The 20,814-nt window shown below is 35.2% G+C and overlaps 1 protein-coding gene across 1 annotated transcript; it reads right to left on the bottom strand.

Moving 5' to 3' along the window:
- Window positions 1-1,439: 1,439 nt before the first annotated feature.
- LOC131162196 (1,4-alpha-glucan-branching enzyme 1, chloroplastic/amyloplastic-like) lies at window positions 1,440-20,735 on the bottom strand. The gene is made up of 14 exons (XM_058118414.1): window positions 20,292-20,735; window positions 18,969-19,088; window positions 18,257-18,464; window positions 17,835-17,904; window positions 17,479-17,748; window positions 16,114-17,020; window positions 15,757-15,873; window positions 15,488-15,550; window positions 10,454-10,561; window positions 9,921-10,022; window positions 9,395-9,462; window positions 2,928-3,009; window positions 2,589-2,705; window positions 1,440-1,832 (listed from the first exon to the last, which is right to left on the bottom strand). Exons 1-14 carry the CDS (start codon window positions 20,373-20,375, stop codon window positions 1,641-1,643), a joined length of 2,508 nt encoding a protein of 835 aa, XP_057974397.1. The 5' UTR covers window positions 20,376-20,735; the 3' UTR covers window positions 1,440-1,640.
- Between the last annotated feature and the right edge of the window lie 79 nt (window positions 20,736-20,814).

The following is a 20,814-nucleotide window of genomic DNA, read 5'->3' on the forward strand; positions in this document are numbered from 1 at the left end:
TTAAAGATAGTCATCTACATGTATAATATACACGTTTTACAACAGAGTGTTCTTTATCTATTTAGTACTCATATTTTACTAAACAATAACTAACATTCTGCTTTATAAATTTAATTTATGAAATGTAAATTTGAAATTTTAGTTTATGTGTTTTTTTAGTATTATGTTTTATAGGTAATTTTGATTATGAAGTATGATTTTTTTTAAAAAAAATTAGTTTATGTTTTTTTTAGCATTATGTTTGATAGGTTACTTTAATTTAAAAATATTGAATTATGTTCTATTTGTTTTATGCTGTGTTTAGTCATTAATTTTTTATGAAATAACATATAACAAACATTTCGTAATGCTATAATTACTAGACATTTGTTATGATTTATTAGCAATTTTTATTTTTTGTATATATTTTATAAAATTTTAAAATAATAATAAAATTATTTTGTCATGCTTATGTCAATTGATTGATTCAAAGCAATAGAACCAATCCAAGAATCGATTAGGTTTTCAATTCATTTATTCAGTTTTCATGATATTGCACTAGCAAATTTTTTAATTTAATTTATTTAAGTTGATATCATTTTATTTTTATTTTTAATATTTTATTTTAATTTTTAAATAATAATAAAATGATTTTGTTATACTTATATCAATTGATTGATTCAAAGAGACTGAACTAGTAAACCGTTCAATTTGAGAACCGGTCAAGTTCCCAATTTGATTATTTAATTTTTTCAAAACATTACACTAGCCAATTTTTTCAATTTAATTTATTTAACTCAATATTATTTTATCAAAAGTACAAATTTATTGACTAATGATTAACTAGTGGAAGGCTCATGTTATCAATAGATTTAAACTTCAAGAGATTTTCTAATAATTTTCAAAAACACAAGGATAAAATGACATATTTGAGAACTTAGGTGGTGTCGTTAAATTTTACCCTAACTTATGGACATACAAGTTGTACATTTTCTCCCAAGATGCACTAATGGTCGACTTGGATACATGAATGATTCCTTTGATTAAAGATTTTACGTGGAAAAAGGAAAGAAAAAAAAAGTAAAAAACTCATTTTTTTTCTTATATTTTTCTTCTTTATTAAATATTATAAAAAATTTATTTAACATAATTAAAAATTAAAAAAGCAAATATTAATAATGTGTTAAATCAAATTTTTTTATAGATTAAATATAGTTTTTTATTTTTTTTCTCATTTTCCTCGATAACTAAACATAAAAATGAGAATTTTTTTATATTTTTCTTTCCTTTTAATGGCCCATTTCAAATTTTCAATAAAAAAATTTGTTTAAAAAAAAGAAAAATAAAGCTTTATTTTTTATTATATTTTATTTTTATATTAAATACTATTAAAAATAAAATTTTAATTAATATGACTAAACACTATAAAAATATAAAATATTAATGAGATAAAATAAAGATTCTGTTCTAAAAATTTTGTATATATTTTTTTTCTTTCTAACTTTTCTTCATAACCAAGCAAGAAATTGTAGATTCCTTAATATTTTTCTGAGTTTCAAACAGACATGAGGGCAAAATCTTCATGTATGCTCTTATTGACAGGATTTATTGGACAGCTGAAATGCTCTATGGTACAAGATGCTAAGAACTGCCAAAGAGATTCAGTCATTTGATGTGCCTTCCCCTGTTTCTTTAGCTAGACCTCTCTTGCTTGAGAAAATATGTTCTTCAACAGATGCAGATTTTTCCAAGCTCTCCTCGGTGGCCACCATGTCTGCTGCTGCTTTCTCATTAGCATCTGTGAACTCGCAATCATCAGTTTCCTCTGAATTTTCTTCAACTCTGTAATAAACCTTCAGGGGAAGGGGGAAATACACAAAATAAGGACTGGCACGAAAATTTAGCAAACCATAATTATATATTCAAAAGAATTAAAACAACCATATGGTCTCAAAATGACTCGGGACGTAATTCTTCATTTTCAAATATTAAGTAAACTAATGACCTAATCAAGTCTGTTCTTTCTTTTCCTTTTTGTGCATGTGCGCGAGATTTTCTCCCTTTTTTAGGGTTTTTCCATTGGTACATGACTGAAATAAGGCTTAAAATTTGTCATTCATATGCTAAAAAGCAAATGCAATGGGAATTATAGAAACTTGGTTTGAAATCACTATAAAGTGTGCATTGTTTTCTCTTATCGACAAAATGGAAAATTAGCTAGGGTAACTAGAATACATAAAATGAACACAAGAAAAAGAAACAATTATTCATACCCATGGAAAATCAAATTGGTCAAAAAAATAAGAGGGAAAAAACCATTTTGTCAATTTTTTTCATGGTGAGAAGGAACAAGAATGACCAGCATTCAAAAAAATAATATGCATCATACGTCATGCAACATTTGACCATCTAATTGTTCTTCCATCATTTTTTCCTTAAAAGCAAGAAAAGAAAAAAAGTCCATATCAACTACTTGAACCCTCTTCAAAAGGCATACCATATAAATGGCAACCTAGAGTTTAGACCATAGATTTGAATTTGTGTGAATTTAAACAAAATGTAGTACAAAATTGTATCAAATTTCATCCGAATTTAAAAGGTTGTCATACCACACATGTGCATGCTGGCGAGAGTACTTTGAAGGAGTTGGGACGGTTGTTGAAATTAGTTTCAGGCACTCCAGGTATTCCTTCAGGGTTTGTGAAATGGTCTACATCATGGCCCACCTGCGATAAGAACTAGTAATTATTAAAATATCAACAGTAATTGACAAGCCATTACATTCAATAAATTTTATCACTTCAGCATTTTTTATTGAGCAGGAATAGAGTATGCCCATGCATTCCAACATCAAGCCTTATCGGATGCAATCCTTGACTAGGCATTAGGTTCTTCTCTGTCACTAATATAAAGAAGCAAACATGATAATTATACAAGGAGTTGCTTACTCTTCCATGCCCACCAAAAGCCCAAGCATCACTACTCAGTGCAACTCTGTACTTCCCTGGAAAATCACACCCAACTTTGTACCTGTACATTCAGAATATGTCAATAAGTCATATAATGGCAGGGTGAGGACAAACCAAGCTATTTGTGAGTTGTTTAGGCTTGGCTCGATCAAAAAACTTGATTTGGCTCCGACAAAATTAGGTGTTAGGATTCGCAAATCAGTTGGGATTTCTAATTAATCTATAATGATTCCCAAACAATTCTATTTCATGTTAGGATTATTTAATATTTGGATTTTTATTTAATGTTTTAGGATTCCCAATGAATTCTATTTAATGTTAGGATTATTTAATGTTGGGATTTTTATTTAATGTGTTAGAATTCCCGAATCAATTGGGATTGAGTCCATTAAGGACTTGGATTGGGATATTTTACTTCCCTAATAGGAGTGAGTTTCCCTACCCTATATATATATATGTAACCCGGGCTTTTCCATCCAAGCAATAACATAATTCATAGCCTTTGCCTAATTTGGAGGTAGATACCCTCAAAGTGATCAAACCCTATTTTCTCTTACTATTTTCCCTTCTAAAAATTTCCCCAATTTCTCCATGATAAAACCCTAGGGTCTTATCGTTTGGTATCAGAGTCAGCATTCTTGTGAATGTCATTAACCCGCCAACAAAAGCAAGATCTTGGAATTCTTGATCTTCACTCATACGCAATGGCCTCAGAAAATTCAGCAAAGTCCTAAATGGAAGCTAGGCTAAAAGCTAAACTTAGCAATATGTTTTTTAAGTCTCAATTTGAAGAGATCCAAGCATCACTTTCTAAACAACTCATTACATCTTCCCACAAAGAGAGAAGATGATTCCTCAACATCAGCTAATCGTAGGGAGCAGTCATACGTGCGTGAAGGAGGTTACCAAGGAGAGCATGATTGCGGTCCTTCTTATATGAAGGTAATATTTCCTCGGTGGGACAGTGATGACCTTATCAACTGAGTTTCTAGGGCTGCAGAATACTTTGGCTTTCACCGCACTCCAAAAACATATAAAGTTGAGATTGCTTTTATTAGTCTGGATGGCGATGCTATTCAATGGTATGATTGGTTTGAAGCTCGTTATGGAATGCCTTCATGGGCAGAATTTGTTTTTGGATTACTTGTCTGATTTGGGCCCACTAGGTATGAGAATATCGACAAAGAGCTTCCTAAAATATGACAAACTAGCACTATGTTGGAGTACCAGACATGATTTGAGTGGCTATCAAACAGGAATAAAGATTGGAATGAAAGCCAACTCGTCAGTACTTTTATTGAAGATCTCCTACCTGACATTTGGTGGGACGTCAAAGTACGACGGCCAGGAATTACGACCGCCGCAATTTGCTTTGCATGGTCAGAAGAAGAGAAATTGGGAGAAAAACGATATTGCTCCAACAAGACCATTAGCAAGCAAAATGTCAGCAGCACTATCACACTACCTGCTCTTCGCAATCCTCTTGCCAAACGATTGACCCAGTAGGAACTTAAAGAGAGAATGACAAAAGGTTTTGTTCGCAATGTGATGAAAAGTGGCATAGAGGGCACCATTACAAAAAAGAATGACTGTTAATGATTGAACCAGTGGAGGAACCAGAAGAGGTTCAGGATGACCCCCCCTTAGTCAGATCAAGAAGGTACAGAATCTAATGATAATGATGAATCTATCACTTTTTCAGTTCATGCTTTAGTTGGTTATGCTAATCCTCAAACCATGAAAAATTAGTGGCTTCCTAAAATTTCAACTCGTTACTATCTTAATTGATACGGGTAGCACTAATAATTTCATGGATGCTAAAATTGCTAAACAGCTAGCCTATCTTGTGGAGCAATGTGAAAAGTCTGATGTCAAGGTTGCAGATGGAAGGACCTTGACATGTCAAAGCAAGTGTCCGAAGGTTAAACTTATAATGTAAAACCATGGTTTGTATGTTGATTTCATTTTGCTGCCAGTAGAAGACCATGAAGTGGTTTTGGGTACTGAATGGTTAAAAACTTTAGGTGATATAGCTAGGAATTTCTCTAAACTGATTACAAAGTTCGCTGTGAATAGCTAGAGAGCGACTCTTAAAGGCAAACATTGTGGTAATAATGTCACTACAGTTTCAATTCAAGTCATCATATGGTGAAGCTCTTTGAAAAGGAGCGACATGGTTGCTTGGTTCAACTTCAAGCACCAAATTTACAACATCAATCTAGCCAGGCTGAAGGGCTAGACTCTCTTATTTCATAATTTTTTGACCTATTTGCAGAGCCACAGGGATTGCCACCTCAATGAACACATGATCACCGTATTCCTCTATTGCTAAGTAGTGTCCCTACTAATGTCCATCCTTACCGCTATCCTTATTTGCAGAAAGGAAAAATAGAAAAGATATTGAAAGAAATGTTAGATGCGGGCATAATTCAACCAAGTGTTAGTCCATATTCTTCTCCTTGCCATATTGGTGAAGAAGAAGGATGGCTCTTGGCGGATGTGTGTTGATTATCAAACACTGAACAAGAACACTATGAAGGATAAATATCCTATCCCTGTTGTGGATGAATTGTTAGATGAGTTGAGAGGTGCCTGGCAGTTCACCAAACTTGACTTGAGATCAGGCTACCACCAGATTCAGGTACACAAGGATAACATTCAGAAGACTGCGTTTAGAACTCACAATGGCCTTTACAACTTCTTGGTTATGCCTTTTAGGTTAACCAATGAGCCTTCGACCTTCCAAAGTCTTATGAATGACATTTTCCGACCTTAGCTACATAAGTTTGTTCTCTTGTTTTTTTTATGATATCCTAACATATAGTTCATCTCTTGAAGATCATTTAGGTTTGGGAATTATACTCACCGCTCTTTGTGAGCATCATTTGTTTTGTCAAAAAATCTAAATGCACTTAAGCTCGATCACATGTGGAATGCCTTGGGCATATCGTTTCACAGGAAGGTCTTTCAGTTGTCCCTTCTAAAATACAAGTATGACAGACTGGCCTATTCTACAAACAATCAAAATGCTCCAAGGATTTTTGGGGTTAACTAGTTACTAGACTACAGCAAGTTTGTCAAGGATTACGGAAAGATGAGCACTTCACTAACCTCTCTTCTGATAAAGGATGCATTCAAATGGAGTGAGGAAGCTGAACAAGCCTTTGTTAAGCTTAAGCATACAATATCCACCACACCAATTCTTGCCCTGCCAAATTTCAACAAGGTGTTCATCATTGAGTCTGATGCATTAGGAGTTGGAATTCGTGAAATTTTAATGCAAGACTGATGCCCCATTGCTTCTACCAGCAAGGCCCTTTCTCCATCCCACATCTGCATGTCTGTTTATGACAAAGGGATGCTAACTATAGTGCATGCAGTTATAAAGTGGAGACCATATTTAATTGGTCGGTATTTCCAAACCTGAACTAATCACAAGAGTCTAAAGTATTTACTGGAGCAACAAATCTCTTCCATAGAACAACAAAAGTGGGTCACTGAGTTGTTGGGCTATGACTGAGATTATTTACATGAAAGGGTCAAAGGATGTGGTCAAATGCACTCATGACTTCTTGAACAAGTTGAACTGATAGCTATTTCTGTACTTGCAACCTTGCATGTACTACCCTTGAAAAAATTAGGAAGGAAGGTTGGCAAAAATTGGAGACTAAAGGTGCTATCCAGAAGTTACAAAAAGAGCCAACTTCAGTCCCTCCTTACCTTTGGAACTCTTTAAACTTAGTGTATCAAGGGAGGATTTTATTAGTGCCTAATTTAGCCAAAAGCAAACAATACTACTAGAATTAAACGCATCACTGGCTGCAAGTCACTCTAATTTTCTTAGAACCTACAAAAAATTTACTGGAAGGGAATGAAAGATGAGATCAAAAAGTTTTATGGTAGAATGTGATGTTTATCATGACAAAAAGGAGAAACCATAGCGAATCCAAGCTTTCTACAACCTCTTCCTATTCCAAAAGAAGCTTGGACTGATATTTTCATGGATTTTTCATTGAGGGACTACCATCTTCTCATGGTAAGTCTACTATTTTTGTTGTTGTGGACCGTCTCACAAAATATGCTCATTTTTGTGCCATAACTCACCCTTATATTGCTATAAGTGTTGCCTGTACTTTTGTTGAGACTTAAGAATATTGTCAAGTTGCATGGAATTCCTCAATCTATTATTAGTGATCATGACAAAGTCTTTACCAGCAACTTTTGGAAGGAGCTTTTCCGTTTGCAAGTAACATAATGGAATATGAGCACTGCATATCATCCACAATCAGATGGGCAAACTGAAGTTGTTGACAAGTGTTTGGAGACTTATCTTTGTTGCTTTGCTAGCGACAAATCGAAGCATTGGGTGCGATGGCTCCCATGGGAGAAACGGTGGTATAATACCAATTATCATTCCTCCATCAAGTTGACTCCATTCGAGGTTGTTTATGGTCAAGCTCCCCCTGTTCTTGGTAGGTATTCAGCTGGATCATCCAGAGTTGATCAAGTTGACAAGGAGTTACATGATCAAGACAAAGTGCTTCAGCTCCTCAAGGAAAATTTTGTTGCAGTTCAAGCTCAAATGAAATAGCAACAGATACGCACCATAGTGAAAGGGACTTCTTAGATGGAAATTGGGTATTTCTCAGGCTACAACCCTATAGACAGACATTTGTGACTGTTCGTTCTTCAATGAAGTTGTCTCCTTGATTCTACATGCCTCATAAGATCCTAAAACATATAGGCCCTGTTGCTTATCGTCATGACTTACCAAAAGGTTCTAAGGTACATTCAGTTTTTCATGTCTCTTGCCTCAAAAAAGAAGTTAGGGGAGCAAGTTACTGTACAGTGCCACTTGCCTATTGTTGCACCAACAGGTCTTCAAGTGCAGCCACAAGCAATTTTGGATCACCAGGTGATCAAATGTGGAAGTGAAAACATCATTGAAGTTTTAGTTCATTGATCTCACTTACCATCTGAAGATGCAACTTGGGAAACTTATCAATATTTAATTTGGAGGAGGCGAGAATGTTAGAATTCCCAAATCAATTGAAATTTCTAATTAATCTATTATGATTCCCAATGAGTTCTATTTAAAATGTTAGGATTCCCAAATCAATTGGAATTTCTAATTAATCTGTTATGATTCCCAATGAATTCTATTTAATGTTGGAATTTTTATTAAATGTGTTAGAATTCCCAATGTATTCTATTTAATGTTCGAATTTTTATTAATATGTTAGGATTCCCAAATCAATTGGGATTGAGTCCATTAAGGACTTGGATTGGGATATTTTACATTCCTAATAATATGTGACCCTAAGGGGCTTTTCCATCCAAGCAATAACATAAATCATAACCTTTGCAAATTTGGAGACAAATCCCCTCGAAGTGATCAAACCCTATTTTCTCTTACTATTTTCCCTCCTTAAAATTTTCCCAGTTTCTCCACGATAAAACCTACCCTAGGGTCTTGCTTCAAGCCATTCAAGCCTTCTCCAAGGGCTCACAAGGAGCTGTATTTACAGTGTGTGTGTGTGTGTGCGCGCATGCGCGTGTTATTAATTAAAACCTATAATCAAGAAAATTCGTATCTTACATTATATGTGTGTAAATTCTGGGTTTTTATCAGTTTAAAACAGTATTATCAAACTCAAGCCAACTACAAAAAGAGCTCCATGAACTCCTTGTGAGCTAAATTCAAGCACCCAAGCTATTTGTCTTGGTTCAGTTTTTTCACACCTATACAAATGTCACTACAGCATCACATCCAAAACTTGCCCTAGATTGTGCAGATGGCAGAAAAGGATACTTACTTAGTGGTACTTGAGGCTTGGTAGTTGTTGTACCATCATGTCCAAGACTGACCCAATTTGAATTATGGGTCCTTTTGATGGGAAAAAAATATTTTTTTGGAAAATAGTCTCCCATTTTCCTTTGTTTAGTATCATGCCTAAAAAATAAAATTATATTTTAAGACAACACGTCTTCCATCTAAGAGTAAAAAACAACTTCTTCAAAGAAAGAAAGAAAATTTTAGATTGCTTTTTTCTCGAAAAATAGTTTTTTTCTATTTCTGGTGATAAATATTTTCCATCCAACTAAAAGAAGCTCAAAAGATAACTGCCAACACCTATTTTGATATTTTTCGTATAAATGCAAGACACACCAAAACCAATGCTTAGCTCGGCGGTAAAAGCGCTCTTACTATGGCCAAGGTCATCGATTTGAGCTTTATCCTCCTTTCCTTCCAATGAATCGAAAAAAATAAATGCAAGACATGCCAAAACCAATGCTTAGCTCAGCGGTAAAAGCGCTCTTACTATGGCCAAGGTCATCGATTTGAGCTTCATCCTCCTTTCCTTCCAATGAATCCAAGAAAAAGGGGGGATACACCCAATAGAAACCCATACCCACATTCCTTGCATAATAGAAAATATACAAACCCTTCATATGTATTGTCTGGATGAAAGTTGAAAACAAAAACCAGGTCTCCACGCTCAAACACAATGACCTATGAAGTGAAACAATAATAGATAGAATGTTAGTGATTCTAAAATGACCAAGCCTGCACAAGTCAACTTTAAGCATTATGAGTGCCACTTTGTAGGATTTTGCAGTAGACAAGCAACACAGGCAGACATACAAGCAAAAAAACCAATGTGAATTTTGAGGTATTTACATGACATTGGAACAAACTCAGTTCCATACAGATAGCATAACGCAAGAATCTATTTTATATTGATGTATTCAGTTCTGAATATTTATAGACTCTAATCACACCAGAAAACCCTTTAAAGTCCATAGACATTTATACATTTTTATTACTTGTTGCTTCAAAATTCCATTTGGACTGCAACTGCAAGTGTTTAAAACCAATATCTTAAATAACTATTTTCTAACAAGAGATTATCGCAGACTTAATAAAGTACAATATGTGTGTTGCTTTGAATTGAACCAAAAGCATATTACCTTATCTTCTTCGTTTGTGCTGCTCACAATTTGTTTGCTTGAGGAAAGGAATGAAAATTTTTCATCAAGCAAATTCATAGCCCTGTCAAATGCATTCATGAACTGGACAAGTTCCAAGAAGAAAGAGAGAAAAACTTGCGTGATAATGTGCACCTCAGGAAGTAGTAAGGAAAAAACAAATGCATAGACCGAGAACTCAAGAAAGCCTTAATCCAACCATCTGGGATTGGCTAATAATGTGCATGAACAAATAAGAATTTGTGCAAGGACACACAAATGAACATGCCATACAAGTGCCTAATGCACCGTAAAGGCACAATGTGCGGCCAACATAATTCCAGACAGCCCATTTATGAAAATATCACAAGGTCCTGGCACATTAGATCAACTTATGGCCTAAGAACTGGAAGGTGTATGATGGATAAAGTTTTGCCAGTGAGTGCTCTTACAGAGGAAAATGATGGGGATGGGTTTGGTTTTATTGATGCTGTGACCTAAATAATAATCTAACTGCTGAAAGCAAGATGCTGAACCTTGTATCTCAAGTGGTCTGCATCCACCAGGTCCCATTGCCGTCTGCATTTTTCATAACTCCAGCCATTACCTTCTCTTGGGAAGTCAATCCATTCAGGGTGGCCAAACTATAAGAAGTATCAACAGCATATACCTTAAAAAATAATTATTATGAAAGAAAATGCATGAATAAAGTAACATATGAATACAGATATCTATGGCTCACTGGAAGAACAACTTTCTCATTAGTCAATTCTACTGCAACAAATAGAGTAAAAAATTCAGAAACTTTTCAGCATGCATTTGGCACATTTCCCCCTTCACTTTCTAATATGGAGCTTTACCCAACTAAAAGCCGCTGATTTGAATTTTACTCATCTCTTAGACTTACATATGTGTTCATGTTTACCTTTTAACTAATGTCATACGAACATGTCGTAAGAACAAACTGCCCAACCTGCGATGAGCAAAAATTTTTCTTTGTTCTGACCAAAAAAAAAAAATTTGAAGCTGCTGAAAAAAAATAATGACTTAAATCATCCAATTAATTACAAAAATCATTTGCTCAGTGTCTTTCTCTCATTTAAATTTGAATTCTCTCTCTCTCTTTCTCTCTCTCTCTCTCTCTGCACTTTGTTTCATTTTGTTCATTGACTTGATCATCCTATGAATTATCTCTCATTTAAATTTGAATTCTCTCTCTCTCTCTCTCTGCACTTTGTTTCATTTTGTTCATTGACTTGATCATCCTATTAATTACAAAAAAAAACACAATCTCTCTCTTTCTCTCTAACTTACTATTTTGGTCCTCCATTTTTTTTAATTAATTTAGGGAAACAAAGAAGGATTTGCATATGGTTTTTATTAACGTAGAGAAAGTTTATGATAGTACCTAAGGAAGTTCTTTGGTGGGTCTTAGAAAATAAGGGAGTTTGTAGTAGATATATGGAGGTCATTAACGATATGTATGATAGAGTAGTGACTAGCGTTAAGATTGTAAGAGGTAAATCTAGAGATTTTCCAATCACAGTGTGTATCAAGGTTCTACTTTGAGTCCTTATTTTTTTACTTTAGTAATTGATGAAATAACTAAGAATATCCAAAATGAGATCTCTTAGTGCATGTTGTTTGTAGATGAAATCATGTTAATTGATGATAGTAGGAGCAGAGTGGAGTGAAACCTAAGCTAGAGCTTTAGAGAGCCACATCTGAGTCGAAAGGATTCAGGATAAGTAGGAATAAAACAAAATATATGAAATGTAATTTTAGTAATGTAAGGAGTAGCAATAGAGAGAGGATTAAACTTAATAATCAAGAGATTAATAGCACTATATATATAGAGACCCGGAAAATAATATAATAAAAGAAAGGAAAGAGAAGGAAAAAGGGAATTTTAAAAAGGGAGAAAAACAGGGCTTCGTCGACGAACCCAGGGTTTTCGTCGACGAATGTCCCATAGATTTCAGCGACGAGGAACACGTGTCTCGTCGACGAGAGATTACCGAGAGAGTTAAGGGAATTGCAGGTTCGTCGACGAAATAGCCTCCTCGTTGACGAAGTGTCTTCATGTATTCGTCAACGAATCCTGACATATAAAGGGTGAAACCCTCATTGTTCAGCGCCATTTTCTCTCTCTCTCACTCTCTCTCTCTAGACCCACAACTCTCTCTCACTCCTCTTTTCGTTTCCGGCTTCGTTGGATCCTGAATTGACGATCGGGAACCACCACGGGGTTCCTGGGAAAATTCTTTGCAACATAGGCGGAGTAGATTTTCAGATTGGAGTTTTGGGGGACCATCCCAAAACCAGGGTAAGTAATATACTTTAAGGATTGTTTTTAAGTTAACTAGAAGTATATGGAGTTTAGAGATTTCTGAATAATAAATGTTCTGGGAGTTGGGATGTTTAATTTGGTAAAAATGTGATTTTTAGGCTTTTGAATTGGGAACGCCGAGGAGCGACAGATCTAGGGTGTCAGTGGACCCCTCAGTAAGCTAGGTAAGGGGAATACATTATGGCAGTTTATTTATAAAATTTATGGATGGAGAAATATGTGAAATTGGTATTATGTATTTTACCTGAAATTTATTATGATATAAATATCAGATGAAATATGTGTAACATATGATTTATATTGAGAAATGTTTGAACTGGATTAATTGATTTACCCTGTGAAATATGGGATACTGAAATGTGTTTTGATATGAGAATTGAAATGTGGGAAAATGATGAAAGTGAAATATGGAGGAAATGTATCTTCTGAGAAATGAAGAAATGTGAAATATGAAAATGTGTTTTGAAAAATATTGAATAATTGTGAAATGAGATATGTATATGATAGTATGAGATGAAATGAATTATGAATTGAGGAAATATCATTGAAATGATGAAATGTGTTGAGAATACTGATATTGAAATGTGAATGTGAGAAATGTGAATATTGCAATATAAAATTCTGCAATACTGATATTGAAATGTGAATATGAGAAATGTGATTATTGCACCATTAATTCTGCAATATGAAAATGAAAAATGTGGATAAGAGAAATATTATTTTGAGAAATGTGAATATGTGAAATGTAAATATTGTAATGTAAAATTCTGCAATATGAATACTGAATTATGAGAATTGAAATGAGAAATTCTAAGATGGGAATACAAACATGTGATTGATGAAATGGCAATACCACATAATGATTGCTAGTATGTGGCAGTGATAACCCTGATGGATGGATATGGAAACCCTAATGATGGGTTATGATATGGAGCACGATACCGTTGTTAGTAGTGTTAGAGCAACCACACGAGCTCGTGGAGCTTGTGACTTGACAGTCGACTGAGTTGTATAATAGAGTTGTTGTGCCCCTGAGTCCAAATCAGGACTATTGGCCGGTCAATCGTACTATAGATACAAGATAAATAATGATATTTGACCTAACCAGGTCGGCCAACTGCGGTTAGGTCCAGCCTTTGGGCCGCACAACCCTATTCATGGGGGGAAGCATGACATGGAAAGATATCCTCAGGGCAGTCATGAGTATAGACACGAATGTATTGGTAACTAGTAACACTCATGAGCTTAATATGGAAAATGGAAATGAAATGAGAATGGAAACAAGAAAGAAAATGAAAAATGAAATTGCGTGAGTTAATAAATAATTAAAGCGAAGTAGAACACACCGCCTGAGGGTTTACTGAGTAAGGTGAGTGCTCTGATAAGTATTAGTTGTAGTTGAACTCGAGTTAATCGAGCTAAGCTGCAAAAGATATCAGGGCAGAGGGAAGCTGCTTGTATGGGCTGGTAAACTTCCCTATTCTCAAGAACTTCTCCAGTAAACTTGGGTTACGAATGAATGATTTTGGAAATGGAAGAAAAAGATTATGAAAACTTGTATTGTACATTTATATGATTATGATTGTGGAAATGGTTTATTTTCTAAGAAGATATTATTATTGAAATGAATATATGATATGATATAATGAACCTCATACTACCACACACTGTAAATAATTTATTCCGTCTTACTGAGATGTGTCTCACCCAATCATTTAAATATTTCAGGAAACCGAGATAAACCTGGTGATAGAACTCCGAGATAGAGGGGAGCAAATACCCTGAATATTCAGGGTGAGTATTTTGTACTAGGGAGGTTTGATTCCCTTAGAGGTTTTGTGGTTGACTTGTATTTATGGATGGTTGGTATTCTGGTATGTGTATTTGCTGTGGTATGTATATATATAAAATGACTTCCGCTGTTAGGATTGTGTACATGTATATGGTTGTGTATACCTGGTACCCACTTTTGGGTCGGGTCATGTATTGTGGTATTAGAGGTTGACGTGGTCGATATGTGATATATGTGTTACTGTTATATGGAAAAAAAAAAAAATGGCATGCAAAATCGGGGCGTCACAAAGATATCTTGAATCTATTATACAAGCTTAAGAGGAAATTGAATAAAATGTAGTACATAGAATTAAAATAGGCTGGGTAAAATGGAGGAGTGCGTCAAGTGTGTTGTGTGATCATAGAATACCCGTAAAATTTAAAGGAAAGTTTTATAAGACGGCTATAAGACCAGCTATGCTTTATGGCTCAGAATGTTAGCCAACTAAGAAACAACATATACAAAAAATAAAAGTTACTGAAATGCGAATGTTAAGGTGGATGAGTGGTTTAACATTAAAAGATAAAGTAAGAAATGAACATATATGTAATAATTTAGGCAAAACATCAGTTAAAAACAAGATAAAGGAGGGACAGCTTAGATGGTTTGAGCATTTGAAGCACAGGCCTAGTAGAGCACCTGTAAGGAGAAGTGAGTTAGTTATTGTGTGGCATGAAAAGAGGTGGGGGTGTCACCTAAAAAGACTTTACATAAGGAAGTGAGAAAGGATTTAATAGCCCTTAATCTAATAGAGGAAAATGCTCATGATCGGGTGAATTGGCGGAAAAGGATTCATGTAGCCAAACCCACCTAATGGGACTTAAGGTTTCTTGTTGTTGTTGTATGTTTTTAGTTAACTTTAAATTTAATTATTTTCAAATAAAAAAAATCATATTTCAGATGCTTTCTTAAAATATAAAAGAAAAAACATAAAATACAAAAAAAGACCCAAACTTTTGATATCCAATTTAAAATTACATTTTCAAAGTATGACATGATGAATATGAAAGATAAAATAAAATGTTATTTTCTTCTTATGAACTAATTACTTAGAGCTCTATACTGCGTGGGTGGTCCACATGACAAATTTATTTCATCTTGAAATTAAAGTTAAAATTTGTTGTATAATTTATGCACATAGGATCATATGAGCTAAATTTCATATACTTTTCCAAACGTTGTATTGAGCTTGGGCCATAACATTTTAGATTCAACTAGATAGGCATGTTTGATTAATATTAATTTCATGGTATACTTATATTCAAATAAGGATTATTATATTTTATTAGTAATTTTAACAATTTTAAAAACATATTCTTATGCTTTTATGGTTCGACTCAAGCTAAATATAATACTTTTAGGACTGGGAGTGGACTGGGTGCTTACCTCATTTCCCATGAAGTTAAGATAGCCTTCACCTCCTAATGCCATAGTTATAAAATGAATCATCTGCAAAAGATAATTATAAAAATATAATAAGTGCAAGATCCAATAAAAAACACCATATAAGATGCGTTAATCAAGAATTCTGAAATTATTTTCCCATATGCTTAATAGGCTGAGGCCGTATCTGAGGTGTGTGATCTCATAGTTGTGGTAGACACCATCAGCCAGATGAGAAAAAATAAGTCACAACAAATAGACACAGACCAAACCTTGTGAAGTGCCACACCTCGCTCTATGGTAGGAGGAGCTTCTGTCAAGCAAGACATGCCAGAATACATTTCTTTATCCATAAGGAAAAATGCAATAGTCTTGTCACCCACAATGGCCTGCACAATAGTAAAGACACCAAATTATTTTAGGGAAAAAAAAAAGTTGACGAAAATGCAAAAATGCAACCTTTTATGAAAATTTACAAATTATTACAATAATGAGGTGACAAAGGTTTTGAAATGAATTCAATTTTGACTGAGAAGATTCATTGTGATAGACAAATTATTCTGTGACCAAGGCTGTAACACAGAAACCAGATTCTAGAAGATGGATGTTCAAAACTAATGACATAATACCTGGTCATGACTCTCAGCATAAGAAATACACTTCTCAGAATATCTCCTATTTGTCAAGCTCCATGATATTTCCTTCATTGACCACTCCTCATTATTTTTGTTCTTCAAGTAGTCAATCCACTTGTCAGGAATGCCCATTGCCAAACGGTAATCAAAACCAATTCCTCCCTCGGAGACAGGCCGACTGAGCCCAGGCATGCCAGAGACATCCTCAGCAATTACAGTCGCATCTGGTAAGACATTATGAACCAGACAATTTGCCAGCATCAAATATACTACAGCATCAACATCAGTTGCCTCACTGAAGTACTCATTATAATCCCCTGTAAATGCCATGTTGATTCCATGGTGATGATACAACATTGAAGTTACTCCATCAAATCGAAACCCATCAAATTTGAACTCTTCAATCCACCACCTCAAATTAGATAGAAGGAAGCGAAGAACTTCCCAATTAGCATAGTTAAAAAGACGGCTATCCCATAACTTATGGTAGCCTCGATCTCCTGTATGAAAGTAGGAATCCTGTGAGCTTTGGCCAACATCAAAGCCATTGAGGCCATCAGTAACATTGTTACTTGCATGACTGTGAACAACATCCATCAAGACCTGCAAACCTAAGCTATGGGCTTTATCAATCAAATATTTGAGGTCCTCAGGAGTTCCAGATCTACTGCTCACAGCAAAAAAGTTTGTAACGTGATAACCAAATGATGCATAGTAGGAATGTTCCATTACAGCCATCAACTGGACAGTGTTGTAGTTATTTGCCCGAATGCGTGGCAAAACGTTATCTGCAAACTCTCTGTATGAATTTACACGGGGTTCAGAGCTACTCATTCCAACATGAGCCTCATATATTCGTGGAGCTTTTGGTTTTGGAGGACGTGGATACTTAAACTGATATCTACACAAATAATAAAATAATGGATCAGTGAACAACTAGCTTTCATAAATATTCACTCAAAGAATAAATTACATTGTTCTCTTACTTTCAGCGGAATGATGACCAGAACTTCCTTGTGTTAAGGAACATAAGGAATTTTAAATTGCACTATACAACTGAACTGTCATAAATATATAACAGATTTTACTTTTGTCAGCCCTGAATTTGTCAAAAGAAATGGTTCATGATCGCATACATTGGTGGAAAAGGATTCATATAGCTGACCCCACCTAGTGGGATTTAAGGCTTGGTTTTATTGTTGTTGTTGTTGTTATTTTACTTTGTCTGAAATGAATACAGAATACACTCAAAACAGGATATGAATCTGGAAAAGTGTGCCTAGCCCAACCATTGGTCCTTCAAATTATTAATTTTTTACTTCTCTATTGATTTCCAAGTTAAAGATGAACAACTGGCACCTTTCAGAAGCTGGCGGGTCCCAATAAACACCATCATATGGTGCTGCAAATCTTGTTGGGTCCACAGTTGCATATTTGATCCAAGCAGGTATTCGATCAACCCAAACTCCATTACCATGCTTCAATCGAATCTTGACTCTTGAATTGTGAGGAATTGCTGGGTTTCCACCAGAATCAGGAATCTTGATACTCCAAACACCAAATTGATTCCTCTCCATATTGTGGTTGGAACCATTCCATCCATTAAAGTCCCCAATTATTTGTGCTTCCCTGTATTACAGAAAAGAAACTCTCTCTTTGATTAAAATGGGACCATAAGTACCCGAAGTTGCAAAACTGCAAGCTACAATTCTTACTGCGCAGCAGGGGCCCATTCGTGGTAGATGATTCCACCTTCTTCCTTGTTAAATCCAAATTTTGTGTAGCCTACAATATGGAAAAGATGGACACTTAAGCCAGCAAGAAGTTAATTGAGCCATTGAACCTTAAAAGGACATAACAGAGAACAAGCTTCAAAACAGCTTATGAATTGAATCTTCCTAGCACTCAACGCAATACATTTGATTGTAAGTGGAACCTATCTGCCATCTGACTGTTAATCATAATGAGCACATTCAGGAATTCACATCCTGAAGTTTCATATGTGATGTATCTCATATGGATAGCAAATTCTAGAAAATTAATTAAGTATATTGGTCAAAGTAATCTATATCTTTATCCAGTAAGAATAGACAGAGAAAGTGACAACTACAGAAGTACTTAAGACTTAAAATATCACCTTGTGCAAAGTCCTCCAAACTTCCTTCATATTTTTCAATAAGATTTTTTTGATCTACATATCTCTTCACTCTAAATTTGAAGTGACCTTTGAATGGTTGCAAGCCAGGATCAGTGCTCAAAATACCAATATCTTCAGTATCTTCCTCCAAAGTCATTGTAGAGCTACTGTCAGTCACAAGAGCAGAGATTGCAGAAGTGTGCTTCACCTAGTGAAGAACAAAAAACAGATAACAACTATTATACTCTACACAGTTGCTTTATGAGTGAAGGGGGGGGGGGGGACAGTGAGAGAGAGAGAGAGAGAGAGAGAGAGAGAGGGACTATGGCCCCTTTTGTACTGAATAACACTTCCTCAGTACTTCCTAAATTTTTATGAATGAGGCTCTTAATGAGTCCACATGTTTCAAAATGGCTTCTGATTTTCTTGATTTTAAATTCAAATAGAAACAGTCACACAAAAAAGCTGGAATAATCTCCTAATAAATAAATTTATCAAAAAATGATTATTCCTATCCCAGCCATGTACGAGACAAAGAACAATCAATTGTTTGGAATCATGGTGCTTCAAAAAATATTTAAAAAATCATGAACAAACTGATGCTCCTAAAACTGTATTAGGCATCATGCATCATGCATATTTCTAGCTGGCACCAAATTTGAACTGCAGATTTTCAGTCAACAACACATCTGATTTGGAAATTCAAACATACTCTCCAGTGCATTGAGATGCTTGATGGGGGCAGGAATGTGTGATTCCCATGTGAACTTTGTAATCCATGGGCTATCCCAACTCGTCGCTGTTTGGCAACGCACTGGTTATTTCCCGAAGCCTGTTTAAGCATTAATAAAGTGTGAAACTATCAGAGCAAGTGCAATCAGCGCATAAGACAAGTAACACTTATTCACTAAATCACCGAGCTGGACTTGGATCAGTATAAACAAGTTTACTTGCCTGAAATAAATAAATAAATAATAAGTTCAAAATATAGAGTAAACATTAAAAAAAAAAGTTCATTGATCCAGTATCAAAGCTGAAAATAACCACTAACACAGCTCCTAGCCAAGGACGTTAGGCATACTGATTTGTGGAAAAATGTTTTTCATTTTCAAGTCTGCATTTTTCATATAATTAAAGAGCTTTCCGAAAAAATTATAACAGATTCCACAATTCAGCATGCCCTAATTTTTTGACAGTGGTGTTAAAAGTTGCATGGCAACACCAGATCAAGAGCCTCCAAACTTGCTCTTTCGTGGAGGACGAAAAAGTTGAAAAAAAAAAGTGTCTCCCTCCTACTCTCTGTCTTTCTTACAAACACACAGGTGAAGTAGCACTACCAAATGTGCTCAAAATAATTAAAAAAAACAGTATCTAACCAAAGATGTTAGGGAATCTTGACTTGAAGAAAAATGTTTTCATTTTCCATTTGAGATTTTCAAATAACGAAAAAAGGTCTTTCACAAAAGTTGTAGCATATTTCCACAACTCACCCAGCTGTAATATCTTTGGTAAGCCTGAAAACAGAAATAGCTGGTGTAAATAATTACTGAAAACCATAGCTTCAATACGACGACACGAGAAGCAATGAAGTATCAACGCCCTCCTTGCCCCAACTCAAAGAATATCTAATCACCCATTTGCAGCCAAAGAAAAAATACGCATTGAACTCAATACAACCAACTCAATACACTTAAGTTCCCATACAACAAAGGGAGAACCCAGACAATTACGCACAAAGATAAAAAAAAAAAAAAAAAAAAACCCCGCAATAAATTTATGAACATGGGATGTTATTCGAACAAATTAAATCCAAAATCCTTGAGAAATTTACTGCAACCTATAGCTTCAAAATGACGACACGAAGCATCATCGATGCGTCCCTTACCCAACTTGGAAGAAATCTAGTGACCCATTTGCAGCCATGGAAAAAAGAACACTCAAGCGAGTTCAAAATCCAGAATGAGTTCAAAATCCCAGATGGGTCCAAATTCAATTTCCAATAGTGCAACGGAATCAAAAGAACAGCAAAATTTACCCTCGTGCAATCTTTGATCGAGGATGGAGTACTCAGAGACCAGAGAGCAGCAGAGGTCGGAGGGAGACAAAAAGATCCATGCATCGTCTTCTTCTTCTTCTTCTTCTTCCTTACGCTCAGTGTCACTCATTGAGCTTCCGCCATCCCCCTTATTACAGGTTCGCGCTTCTACAGTGCCACCCTCTCTCTCGAGGAAGGTTAAATCATTGAATCAGAACCGTTGAAGTTCATCTAGTGCTGGTCGCTTTCGCATCGAAAGGTTTCCATTGCCAGAAACCTCAGCCGTGGGATACTTGGGCCCGCTGTCACGAAAAGTATTGATTAGAGTGCAAGCTAAATAAATCCGTAATGATGTTTGTGACAGGTGACTAGATGTCTACTTTTTGCATTTTCCTCGAACAATCGAAGAGTGCCATTAATGCAAATTTGTTAAAACATGTTCGTATATGGGGGAACGATTGAAGGCCTTTTGTTTTTTTGAGTATGCAATTCTTTTCAACTATAAATTTTACACAACATACCA

This window comes from Malania oleifera, chromosome 8 (genome assembly GCF_029873635.1).
Source record: "Malania oleifera isolate guangnan ecotype guangnan chromosome 8, ASM2987363v1, whole genome shotgun sequence".
NCBI lineage: Eukaryota > Viridiplantae > Streptophyta > Magnoliopsida > Santalales > Ximeniaceae > Malania > Malania oleifera.